Here is a 13,411-nt window from a genome sequence, read left to right on the forward strand (position 1 = left end):
GAAGCAATAATTATGGAGCTTATTAGACCTGATTTGCTTTCCTTTCTGTTGTCCATGTATTAACAGTGCATAAGTTTTCTGTATCTTATTTGATCCACCTTGATTTTTTGTTGTGTTGGATTTAGTGTGACCATATAGACAACCAGAAATTTTTCACATCCTGTATCTTGGGGTTTTCTTCTTCTTTCTGCTCCTCCTCTTCCTCTTTCTTCTTCTCAAAACTCTGTAGAAAAGGGTCTGAATGATGTTCAATTGTTTACTTAGTTCTTTATACTGCTTTGTGTCCTTGTATCATTTTAACATTTTGATTTTTGTTTTCAGTTGCTAATTAGGGAAATCTAGAATTCCTAATATACTTTTGTTGTCGATATTCCTTTCTATACATTTCCTTTTTTGTTGTTTTTAATTTGGTCTACATGGAGTTTGTTTTCTACTGTGAGTGGTGGTGTTCAGTTGTTTCAGTTGTGTCTGACTCTTTGTGACCCCATTTGAGGTTTTCTTGGCAAAGATACTGGAGTGGTTTGCCATTTCCTTCTCCCGCTCATTTTACAGATGAGAAAACTAAGGCAACAAGATTGAATGACTTCTGAAGGGTCACATTGCTACTAAGTGTCTGAGGCCAGATTTGAACTCACTCAAGAATATGTCTTCCTGACTTTAGTCTCCATGTTCTATCTAGCAAGGCGCCCAATCTATTTTGAGTATCAACTAGCTTTTATTTTATAATCCCTCAGTGCCTCTCTACAGTTCTTCAGTAGCTTTCTCAAATCATTTCTCCATAGTTGTTTTCCTATTCCTTTTCTATTTTCTCTTTTATTAGGAGTATTCCTTGATAGTTTTATTTTATTTCCTATGGTTCTTACCATGGCAACAGCTGAAGTATACTATTGGTTTGTTCAGGCCTTAAATATTGTTACAGATTCTATCAAATATTGTGGAAGAATGTGTTGTTTCTTGATAGCTATGGTAAATGACTTTTTTTGAATTGCTCTGTTTTGGTGTAGTTTGTCTGCCAGTTGAGTTCATACCATAAAACTAAAAAACAAACAAACAAACAAACCACACTTTTGAAATTCCAGTCTAAATTTGGCCATCAGTGCTTCAAAATTATTTAAGACACCCATCTCATTTTATATTATTTTACTTTATTTTGGGGGGAGGGTTGTTATCCTGAACTCAGTATGTACCAACATGAGCATTTCCATGTAACAATAAGAACAGAGAAAGAGTATTTTGTAAGAAACTTTGAATATCCACTATACCTACTGGTTTCTTAACACTCTGAACCTCTTTTTTTCCCCCTCTTTTGCACTTTTTAAAATACTTTATTGATGCTCATAGAGAAAAATAACCAATTATGGAGGAGATCCAGGATTTTTCCCTGCCCTATTTCCTTTTTCAAAGCCCAGCCATTGAAGGACATTACTGACCTCTACCAAAAATGTTCCTCACCTAGACCATCTTATCTAGGTGAATTTGTACATACTACGTTCTAGTCAGGTTTAGGTGGGGATAAATTCTTTTATTAGATTGCTCAAGGTTGGGAAATTTAGAAATAAATGACACAATCAAGGTTACATTCCTTCAATCCATCATTGGAGTGGTTCCACCTTTCATTTTAACATTCATTCTCTCATTAATTGTTGGCCAATCAGAGTTGATTGCCATCCTCAGGAACACCCTCTCTTCCAATGGTGTATGAACTCTGAGCCTATCACCATGAGTCATCTTTGGTCTGAGAGCAATGGCCAAACAACCATTCCTTTTATTAATAGTTAACATTAAAATAATTAATTACCTAGAAGTTGTCTCTCAGACTTTTAAAATGTCACATCATTTAATCTCTGTCTCTGTCTATGTCTCTCTCTCTTTTCTTTGGCATCCTTACAACTAGACTCATCTTCTGCCAATTCCTCCTCTGTCCCAAAATGCCCTTCTTATGTAACAAATAAATAGGCAAAACAAATCCACACACTGGCCCTGTCTGAAAATGTATGTCTCATATCTATTGATATAATCATTATTGCTTTTGCTATTAATATTCTATGTTGTTTTCCTAATATTGAACCAACCTTGAATTCCTGGTATAAATTCAACCTGATCATAATGTAAAGTCTTCTAAATTTGTTGCTGTAGCCTCTTTAAAAAAAAAAATCTTTTTTTTTTTCATTTATACATATTAGGGATATTTGTCTATGTTTTCTTTCTTTGCTTTATCTCTTCCTGGTTTAGTTACCAAGATCAGATTTGCCTTTTAGAATGTTGTATTCCAGATATTTTCTTCTTTAATAGTAGTAGTTGCCAAATTTTGTATGATCCTGCCTATACTTCTTTGGTAATTGAATTCTTTTCTGGCTGCTTATTATATTTTCTTTTTGAACTAGAAGCTTTGGATTTTATCTATGACATTCCTGGGATCTTTCCTTTTGGGGTTTCTTTCAGGAGGTAACCAATGGATTTAAAACATTTTTCATTTTGTTCTCCAGTTCTAATAAATCTGAGCAGTTTTCTTTCATGATTTCTCGAAATATGGTATCCAAGCTTTTTTTTTTTTTGGTTAAAGTTTTCAGGCAGTTAGATGAGTTTTAGATGATTTCTCCTTGACATGTTTTTCAGGTCAACTGCTTTTGATAACGGATGTTTATATTTCTTTCTATTTTTTTTTCAACCTTTGGATTTTGTTCCAATATTTCTTATCTTATACTTATTGATTTCAGTATATTCTACTCTAATTTTCAGAGAGTCTGTTATTTGGATAAAGTTTACCACCTCCTGTTCTAAGTTTATTCATTCTCCTAATTCTATGCAATTTAGCTCTCATTTAATTTATAATTTCATTTTTTATCTTTTGGTTTACATCTTCCAGGTACTTTTGTAGTCCTTTTGCCTAAACCATTTTCATCTGTGACATTTTGCTTGGCATTGTTGTGGAGTTACTCTTTTCTGGGTTTTCCTCTTGGTAATTCTTGACCCACAATATTTCTTCTTGATATTTAGTGTCTTTTGTTTATTCATATCTCTAGCTTTAGTTTTTGATATGAGAGTTTGTGCCAGGGTCATACTCTGTTCCTTTCCTAAACTCTTAGATGGAATATCCAGTCCTTGTTTGTTCCTTCCCTTCTTTTCCTAGGTTCCTGTTTCTCTGGCTCATATTTTTCTTGTTTAAGCTCAGAGCACTGTTAGGCTTCACTGACTCTGTACAGAGGTCTATAATTATCTATTCCTGATCAAGGCACTGGGTTTCCATTTGTCTCCCCTGGGGCTTCTTTGAACAGGCTGCTGAGTCATTTTTGTCCTCCCCCAGGACCTCTGGTGCTTGGGTTTTTTTTTTTGTCCTCCCCAGAGTTTTCTTGATCAGATTGAAGGAAATACAGATAGGAAGGAGAGAGACAGAGACAGACAGAGACAGAGAGGAATTTATCAAACATTTATTTTGTACAAGATATCATGCTAAGCACTAGGAAGACATATACAAGCAAGCAAGAGTCCCTGCCTTCAAGCAGCTTATATTCTAAAGGATGAAGATTACATACACATAAAATGGTGCTAGGAAGTGAGAGGGAGCACCCTTTGCAGCATGGTGAGGAGATGACTTGGGAGTGGCAATGAAGTCTGGGTCTTGGCCAAGATGAAGTAAGTAAAAGTCCACTTTTCAGAGCCAGGAGACTCAAAGATGGAATCCAAAGGTTTGATGGAAGGGAGATGAGGATCATGGCCAGAAAGTGGAAGTCATGATGTGATCATGGTATTGGGTGGTCTCTGACATCTTTGACACGTCCTTTATCAGAGCCTTGGAGAGTGTTTTTCCTCTCCTGCCGATTTCTTGGTCAGTGAGCTGCGTTATCTTCTGTTCACCCTGAGAACTTCCCCAGTTAGGATGCTGCCATTTCTATCCCATCTGGGGCTTCCCCTGTTGCCATGGTACTGTAAGGTAGCCTTCTGTCCTCCCTACAGTTTTCTTGATCAGTGTGCTGGGGGAGGGGTTCTTTCTGCTGTAAGGCTTTTCTTGGTCAGGATGCTACTGTATATTTCCTTGTTCAGGGTGGTACTACAGGTTTCTGGTCTTCTTAACTGTGCTGGTCCTGGCTTCTATGGGAGTGCTTCTGTGGTACCTCTCTATGGTGTCTAAGGCTTCTAGATATCTTTTTGTGCATTCTTTGGCTGGATGAAAGAATTCGCTGATGTTTCTGTTTGGATTTCTTGATTAATGTTCAATTTGATACTTTTCCTGCCTCATTGCTGGAGTAAAACTGGGAGAGTTGTTCTTTTGTTTAACCCCTCATACTTTCCTTTTGACCAGGAATTCTTTTCAGGAGAATTTCAAAGCTGATACGTAGCCAGCTACCTTTCCTGGTCTCATCCATTATGGTTTCTTTCAACTTTCTTTTTTAAAAAAAAATTTTAAATTTTAGACAAATCCTGAAGCTTAAATACATAATAAGAAAAGAAAAAGAAACATTATAAACCTAAATATAAAATAAGAAAAGAAAAAAACATGTCATGTATACAGCAGAACATAGGAGAAGATTCAAAATATATAACAATAACTTATTTCAGGAAGGCCTATATACTGTGCATATTTCAACTTTCAACTTTCTTTAAGTGGCTTCACTGAATTCTAAGATTTCAGAACCTGCTAATATGGTATGGTATGAAGCAAGCAGTATAGTGTGAAAATAGGGCTGTGTTTGGAATCAGGGAACCTAGATTCAAATCCTAGCTCTACCATTTACTACCTCAGTGAACTTGAGTAAGTCACTCCTCCCTTTGGACTGCATCTTTAAAATGAGAGGGTTGAACTCTCAAATTCCTTCTAACTCTATATCTTATCTATGAAAATCCAGGAAACTACCCTCTGGAGTCTCCTGCCATGGGTTTCTGATTCAGATTCACCAGTTTTGGTCCCTGTGTTCTGCACTGACGTAGCTAAAATATGCTCACTTCTGTGGAGATTCAAGTGGATTACAAAAGAGGCAGGGAAGAAGACATCTTGTGGGAGGCAGAAGAGGAAATGCTCGTGATTCTAGTTGTCATGGCCATAGAAATAAGCACAGGATGTGCACACAATTTGCAAGTAACCACAAAGATTTTTATCTGCCTGCCTTTTCTTGTTATGTTGCTCTCCCTCCTCCACCTGAAAGTGAGTTCACCTGGCCGTGACTAAGAATCAGTACTAGACAAAATCTAACTTTTCCCCTGCCAACATTTCTAGCTTCACTTTGATATACACTACATAAGGGATGCCATTCTCGAAGGCACAAATCCTCTCCTTTCCGAGCTTCTGAATTCACACATGCTTCTCAGACCATACCGTAACTTCAGGGGCCTTGGCCTCTACACATGGATCTAGACTCCTAACCTTGGCACTAACTCATTCTTATTTTCACTCTTCAGGGCAGTTCTAAAATACACAGTCTCAGGATACACTCCATGCTCAACAACACTCATTCAGCAAGCACTCACTCCAATAGTGCACACCTACAACATCCTGGCTCTCCTCCAAACTACTTAACAATATATACCAGTGCTTTGGCTACTTCCTGATGCTTCTGAAACCCCCCTGATAAGGATCAGGCCTCCTCCTTGCAACAATTCCTTAGTGGCAGGAGATAAGGTGGAAGTCTTTTTCTAGGAGAAATCATAAGAATACATGTAAAGGAGCTAGAAGGGACCTCTGGTACTATCCAGATTAACTCCTTCACTTTATGGATAGGGAAAAATGAAGCTTAGGGAGATTAAATAAATTGTCTAAGCTCACATAGGTATCAGGAGTGCAAATACCTGTCTCTCTTTTCCTCTCTGCCCTATGAGATTACAAGTTCCAAACATCCTTTTGATGTATGTAGCTAGTATAGTTAGGTCCCAATTTCTGTATTTGAATTCACATTATTTGAAATTATATTTACCGAAAATATGGTGATTAGTTCTAGCCCAGTGAAGATGCACAGTGTAAATTTTCATCTGGTTCTTCTCCTGCCTATCTGACCACCCCTTCTCTGTTTTCTTTTCTGGATCTTCATTCAGATCATGCCCTTTAACTATAGGTGTTCCTCAGGGTTCTGTCCTGAACCCTTTCTCCTCTCCTTCCACAGCATTCCACTTGGTGATCTCAATAGCTCCCATGGATTTAATTATCATCTCTGTGATGACAATTCTTAAATCTACCCATCCTGCCCCAATCTTTCTGTTGATTTCCAATCTTGTATCTCCAATTGCCTTTCAGACATCTTGAATTAGATGTCCAGTAGACATCATAAATACAACCTATGTAAAACCAAACTCATTATCTTTCTTCCCAAACCCTGCTTCTTCCTACCTTCTGAGAGAAATGATTATTAAATAGCTAATTCTTAATATTGGGAAGACATAAGATGTATCCCTTTCTGAAATCTTAGTCTGTACCAGGCTAAGCCAACATCTGAAAGGCACTACTGATAATGACATTGAACTGACTTTTTCCTCAATCTTGTTTGCAGACCCCACCCAGGTGAGGAAGTCCCTTGTGTTCTACTCAGATTTGGGTGGGGACAAATTCTTTGATTAGATTGCCCAAATCTGGGGGTAGTTTGGAAGTAAATGACATGATCAAAATCTAGCCTCTCAGTCCTTCATTAAAATAGGTCCACCTTTCATTGTAATGTTCATTCTCTCTCATTACTTGTCAGTCAATCAGAGTTGATTGCCACCCTTAGGAATTCCCACTTTTCCAAGGGCATGTAAGTAATGAGTGGGTTTCATGAGAGGTCTTTGGCATTCAAGAGTGTCACTGACTCCTTTGATTAATTATTACTACTATGATTATTAAAATGAATAATTAACCTAGAAACTATCTCTCTTGAACCTTTTAAACATCATAATTCCCTATTACTTGATAGATCAACACCATCCTCCCAGTTCCTCAGGGTCACAACCCAGATGTCATCCTCATTCTCTCTCACCCACCATATCCAAACTGTTGCCAAGGTCTATTAATTTCACCTTTGCAATATCTCCCAAATATTCCCCTTTTACACTGCTACCACTAGTGAAGCCCTCATCACCTCATGACTGGACTATTGCCATGGCTGGCTGGTAAGTCTTCCTGCCTCAACTTTCCTTATTCCAATCTATCCTCCACTCAACCAACAAGGTGAGTTTCCTAAAGCACAGGTCTGACCATGTTACCTTACCACTCAATAAACTCCAGTGTTTCCCTGTAGCCTTCAGCATTTAATATAAAATATTCTGTTTGTCATTCAAAGCCCTTCATAACCTAGTCCCCACCTACCTTCTCAGTCTTCTTATAACATTATCCATGACATGCTCTTTGAACTGGTGATACTGATGTCTTTGCTATTTCCATGTACAAGATATTCCAGCTCTCAGAATTTTTTCTGGGTATCCCCTGTGCCTAGAATATTCTCTTTCTTCATCTCTACCTGCTGGCTTCCCTGGCTTCCTTTAACTCCCAATTAAAATCCCATCTTCCTTATTGAAGCCTTCCCTAACCCCTCTTAATTCTAGTGCCTTCTTTCTATTTATTTACCATGGATTCTGTACATAGTTTCCTTTGTATATATTTGTTTGCTTGTTTTCTCCCCATTGGATTGTGGATTCCTTGAGAGCAGGGACTGTCTTGCTTCTTTTTGTATCCTTAGTGCTTAGCATAGTGCCTGGGATATAGTAAGCATTTAATAAAGGTTTATCGACTGATTGACTGAATTCAAACAGTCAGGATCTAATTGTAGACTTACCCAAATCTAATTTATATTTATCCTATACAAATTATTACTTGTGAAGGGGGCATGTGATGATGCAGGTATATGTCATGTACTAGGATAGATGCAGTGTTGGAACAGCTAAAGAGATTCCTGTCCTCTCCTCTCCCACCCCTTCAGCTACTCAGGCTTATTTCTTTGCTTTCTTACTCTCTGGGTTCAAAGACAACCTAGGAATTATACTCTGGAATATACTCAGAAATATTTTTTTAATGGAAAATTATATCAAGCACTCATCCTTCCCTTTTCCCTGTGTATGGGGTACAAGACCTTTATCTAAAATTTTAGGAAATAAAGAGGCTTCTTGAAGTAAGAACAGAAAGTGTTTTATTCAATTCTTGCGAGAAAAGGGCATCCCTCCACCAGGACAGGGCTAATGGAAAGAAGCAGCTTACAGAGAACAAAGCACCATCATATACCATAATACAGAGAATATCCCACCTTGTAGCAGATGGCCTGTGTCCCCACAAGGCTCACTGATGTGGTGAAGAAGAAAGACCAGCTCTGTTTATTGATCTGAGGGTCCGGGTATTTATAGACAGAAACTGCAAGCCTAGGTGACATTCTGCTTATCTCCTGCCCTAGTGATTTAATCAGTCTGATAAGACTGATTTAATCAGACTGTGAGCCCAGAGGGCATCTATTTTACATATTCCTTGTTTTTCTGTAATTCTCTTGTTTGTCTCGCTGGGACAGCAACATCTGGGGGGCATGGAGAGCCATTCTGGATGATAAAGAGCACAGTCTCAAAGAACAGTTTCCCCGAAGGTCTATGCTGATTGTGTCAACCACACTCCGCCCTGGCCCTCTACACCACCTCTCCATTGACTGAGAGGCAGGCTTACAGTCTAAGCGTGAAAAACTAGACAAGACCTGCGAAATCAGGTAACCAGGATCCACCTATCCAAACACACTTCCTTATCTAACACCTAACTAACTGCTGATGTACAACTAAAGTAAAAAGAAGGGGAAGAAGAGGGAGAAGAGGGAGCTTAGCTGATGTGGCCATAGTATCCAACAAAGAGAGATTTGAATAACTTCCAAGTTTTGGTTACAATCCATTATGTCCTTATTTGGTAAAAATACCAGTGTTCAGGTAGCACTCTCACAGAGAGAAGGGAGGGAAAGGGCCTTAACTACCCACAAGCCCTGGATTCCTAGAAATCAGGCATCCAGAGAGAGAGGTCTTATGGATAAGAAATTTTATTTAGAAGATACAATATTCCCCATACTTTATTATGAGAAGTCTTCACAATGTCCTCATTTCACTCAGCTGCTTCCCTCAATTTTAGCCACAAAAAAATTATAGGATTAATAGTTTACAGTTAATGGTCATGCAATTTATCAGTGATGTCAAGTGTCGTAGAAAATTCAGTAGAACTTTGTGATGGCAAGCAAAGTAGAATTTTTTGCTGTTCTTGTTTTAGTATAATCAAGTGTCTCTGATCAAATCTTGCTTTATCAACCAAGAGTCTTTATTAGTAGTAAAGAAACAAGAGTTTCTTTAACTAGAAACTATATATATATTTGTATTGTCAATTATTTTAATGTGATTAAAGATCTTCCCCACCCATGAATGGGCCTGCCCATTAAGGGGAGTTTGATTAAAGAAGATTTGTAGGAAGGCCCATACCTTTTGTTAATGAGGAACTGGTTCTCAAGGGTTATGATGCTCTCTGACTCTAAAAAATGTATAAATACTCTGAGTTAGGGTTTTACTTTGGGGTTTACTGACTGGAAGTGTTTGTTTGGACAGATGAGACTCTAGGAAGCCACCAAAGAGCCCCCAAATGTTGGTGCTTCCCTCTCTGGTGACTATGGTCAGACAGTTGAACCTGTCTGTTGATTTGTGATATATGTATGGTCAGATGGTTGGAAGCCATGTCAGTTGATCTTTCATTTTTCTGTATTTTCTCTGAAATTCAGGGTGCTGACTTTTTCCCCTGACCTAGGTGAATGATATACGTTCTTGATTAAAGGAGATTGTTAACCCCTCAGAAGTTGCCTTTCCTTTTACAAAAGCAGATCAAAGAACCTCTGATAGCAGAACCCCTGTGTATGTTGGGATGCTTACTGATACAACACTGAAGAAGCATATGAGAGTCTGCAATCACATTGATTTTACTTCTTTCCTTTTTCTCTCTCCCCACCCTTCTTCTTTCCTGTTTGGAAGGGAATCAGGAAGGAAAGTGATAAAGCAGGTAAAGGGAGCAGGGGCTTGTCTCATGACAGTACTCTAGGGAAGCACTGAAGAGAAAGGAGTTGTAGACTGGGTCTTACTTGCTCTCATCAACTGAATCAACTAGTTTGACCTGAACTTATCCTACACATTTCTTCCCACACTTATCCCACACTTTCATTTTCTCCAGCTGGCTCCAGTCCACTCCTAGTCAAGTAAGCATCTCACTTCCATTCCTGTCTTATCATCTTACCCTTCCTTACTCATAACCAACAGGGTAGTATGTCCTACCTTTGCTCCTTGCCATATAGCATGACAGGTGGAGAAAACCTCATCATGTCTTCCTTTCCTTCTCTTTCTTAAAAAAGTTTCTTCTTAATAATGAAATTTAAATACCCCAAAAGAGCATTTTCACACACACACACACACACACACACACACACACACACACACACACACACTCACACACCAGAACCCAAAAAGAGAATTCTATATGAAACCATGAATTTCCATTTCATACTGTTTGCCTTTTAAAAAAGGAAATAAGCTTAGCACATTACTTTCAAAACTGTCTAGCTTATCTATGCATTCTGAACTTCCTTCTATACATTTAAAAACATTACAATGATTCTCTTTTTTGGAGGATATTACTATTTCCCTCTCACCTATATCCCAAATTAACTAAGAACAAGAAAAGGGGGAAAAAACCCTTATTACAAATAAGGATGTTCAAACAAAATGAAACCACATAGTCTCATTGTCCAAAAATATACATCTCTATAGACAACACAAAATCCAGTAGACCTGAAAGATGAACTGCTCTTGTTTCAAGAGAACTCAACAGGTATCACATCCAAATACCAGCCCTGAGTGAAACAAGACAGGCAAATGAAGGCCAGCTTAGTGAAACTGGCACTGGATACACATTTTTCTGGAGTGGCCACAGTGAAGGGGAGTGCTATAAAGCTGGCAAAGGTTTTGCAATCAAAACTAATCTAGTCAGCAAGCTAGTATGCCTGCCAAAAGGAGTGAATGACAGGCTCATGACAATGCGATTACCACTTGCAGGAAAACATCATGCCACCATTATCAATGCCTATGTTACCACCCACCATGATGAACCCTGATGAGGTCAAAGAAAAATTTTATGAAGACCTAGAGACCCTTATCATCAATGTGCCAAAAGAGGACAAGCTTATAATTCTAGAACTTATCATGCTAGAGTAGGCTCAGACTACCAGATTTGGCAGGGAGTCCTAGGGAAGAATGGAGTTGGAAACAGCAACAGCAATGGTCATTTACTGCTGAAGACTTGTGCGTTTCATGACCTTCTCATCACCAACACTGTCTTCCATTTACCTAACCACAATAAAACTTCATGGATGCACCCTCACAGAAAACATGGGCATCTAAACATTGGCACCTATTGTGATGGTAAGGAGGAGAGACAGACAAGATGTGAGAGTGACAAAGGCAATGTATGGTGCAGAGTACTGGACTGATCATAGATAGACTTATCCTTTCCAAGTTAAATATTCACATCATCAAAAGTGCCATCCCCAAGGCAAAATGACTACCAGAAAAATTAATGTCAACAAATTAGAGCTCTTCTCTGAGTTTGAACAGTTTGTTGCTAACTTGGAGAGAAAGTTGAACCAACTTACAGTGGGCAACTTTCAGAGATTTGGTGTACAGCACTGCATTTGCTCATCTGGGTCAGAACACTCTCAAACACCAAGCCTGGTTTGATGAAAATGTTGGGGAAATTCAGAAGCTGCTAAATGAAAAATGAGAACTTCACAGGATTCAGCAGCAGGATAGTTCATACACCTCTAAGAAGGCAGCATTTAATTCCATCAAAAACAAAGTACAAGCAAAGCTTAGAGAGATTCAGGATCCCTGGCTCAGTAAGAAGGCAGATGAAATTCAGTTTTATGCTGATAGTAACAATCCAAAGTGCTTTTATGATTCCCTGAAAGCTATTTATGGATCAAATACCTGTGGTGCATCACAGCTACTCAGTGCTGATGGAGCCACATTGATTAACAATAAGGACATGATCCTAGAGAGATGGGCTGAACATTTCCATGGTGTTCTCAACAGACCATCATCAATCAATGCTGAGGCCATTGACTGTTTACCTCAGGTTGAAGTTAATCCCTCCTTAGTTGAATGTCCAACTGAAGAAAAGGTTTTGAGGGCCATTAGGCTCCTTTCATGTGGCAAGTACCTGGTGCTGATTCTATTCCAGCTGAGATTTACAAGGGAGGGGGACCATTGCTCATACAAAAGCTGACTGAAATTTTCCAGGTTATATGACAAGAGGAAGTTATCCCCCAGGAGTTCAAGGATGCCTCCATTGTCCATCTCTATAAAGGTAAAGGGAATAGATTGTCCTGTGACAATCACAGGGGGGTCTCTCTCTTAGACGTTACTGGCAAGATTCTTGCTAGAGTCCTCTTTAATAGGCTGATCTCTCACCTGGAAGATGGTCATCTGCCTGAGAGCCAGTGTGGCTTCAGAAAGGGTCAAGAAACAGTCAATATGGAGTTTGCTGCCTGACAACTCCAGGAGAAATGCCAGGAGCAGAAAAGAGGTCTGTATACAACATTTGTAGATCTGACCAAGGCCTTTGACACTGTTAGTTGTGAGGGCTTATGGAAAATTATGTCAAAATTTGGTTGCCCAGAGATGTTCATCAGTATTGTATGTCAATTTCATGATGGCATGTTTGCCTAGGTTTTGGATAGTGGACAATGTTCTCATGCCTTTCCAGTCACCAGTGGAATGAAACAGGACTGTGTGCTTGCTCCCATGCTTTTTAGCATGATGTTTTCAGCCATGATGTCAGATGCTTTCAATGAGGATGAACACAGTATCAAGGTCAACTACAATACTGATGGTAAGTTCTTCAATTTGAAAAGTGAAGGTGAAAGTGGAAGGAGTGTTGGTTCATGATTTTCTGTTTTCAGATGATTGTGCACTCAATGCAGCCTCTGAAGCTGAGATGCAACAAAGTATGGATCAATTCTCTGCTGCTTATGCTAATTTTGGCCTAATAATTAACACCAAGAAAACACAGGTGGTCCATCAGCCGCCCCTGATGGAGAAGTTTTGAATGCTGTGGATAAGTTCACTTACCTTGGTAGTGTGCTTTCCAGGAATGTACACTTTGATAATGAGGTTGAAGCACATATTGGCAAAGCTAACTCAGTGTTTGGGAGGCTCCAAAGAAAAGTTTGGGAGAGAAGAGGTATTAGACTGACTACCAAACTGAAGGTCTACCTGTTCTTTTTGTGTGTGTGTCTTCTTTTTAGGAGATTATCAGTGGATTTTTTTCTATCTTTACTTTGCTCTCTAGTTCTAATATATTTAGTTTTCATTTATGATTTTTTGAAATGTAGTGTCCAGACTTTTTTAAAATTAAAAATCATGGTTTTCAGGGAGTCTTGTGATTCTTAAATCATCTCTTCTT

The 13,411-nt window shown here is 38.8% G+C and overlaps 1 protein-coding gene across 1 annotated transcript in view; it reads left to right on the plus strand.

The window, feature by feature from the left end:
* Nucleotides 1-3,613: 3,613 nt before the first annotated feature.
* Nucleotides 3,614-13,411, plus strand: part of SERPINA6 (serpin family A member 6) — a 76,222-nt gene continuing 66,424 nt past the window's right edge. Inside the window, exon 1 of the mRNA XM_072624382.1 lies at nt 3,614-3,633. Within this exon, the coding sequence (XP_072480483.1) occupies nt 3,629-3,633 (5 nt within the window). The 5' untranslated portion in view covers nt 3,614-3,628. The remainder of the gene's footprint in view (nt 3,634-13,411) is intronic.

Source organism: Notamacropus eugenii, chromosome 7 (genome assembly GCF_028372415.1).
Source record: "Notamacropus eugenii isolate mMacEug1 chromosome 7, mMacEug1.pri_v2, whole genome shotgun sequence".
NCBI classification, from domain to species: Eukaryota; Metazoa; Chordata; class Mammalia; order Diprotodontia; family Macropodidae; genus Notamacropus; species Notamacropus eugenii.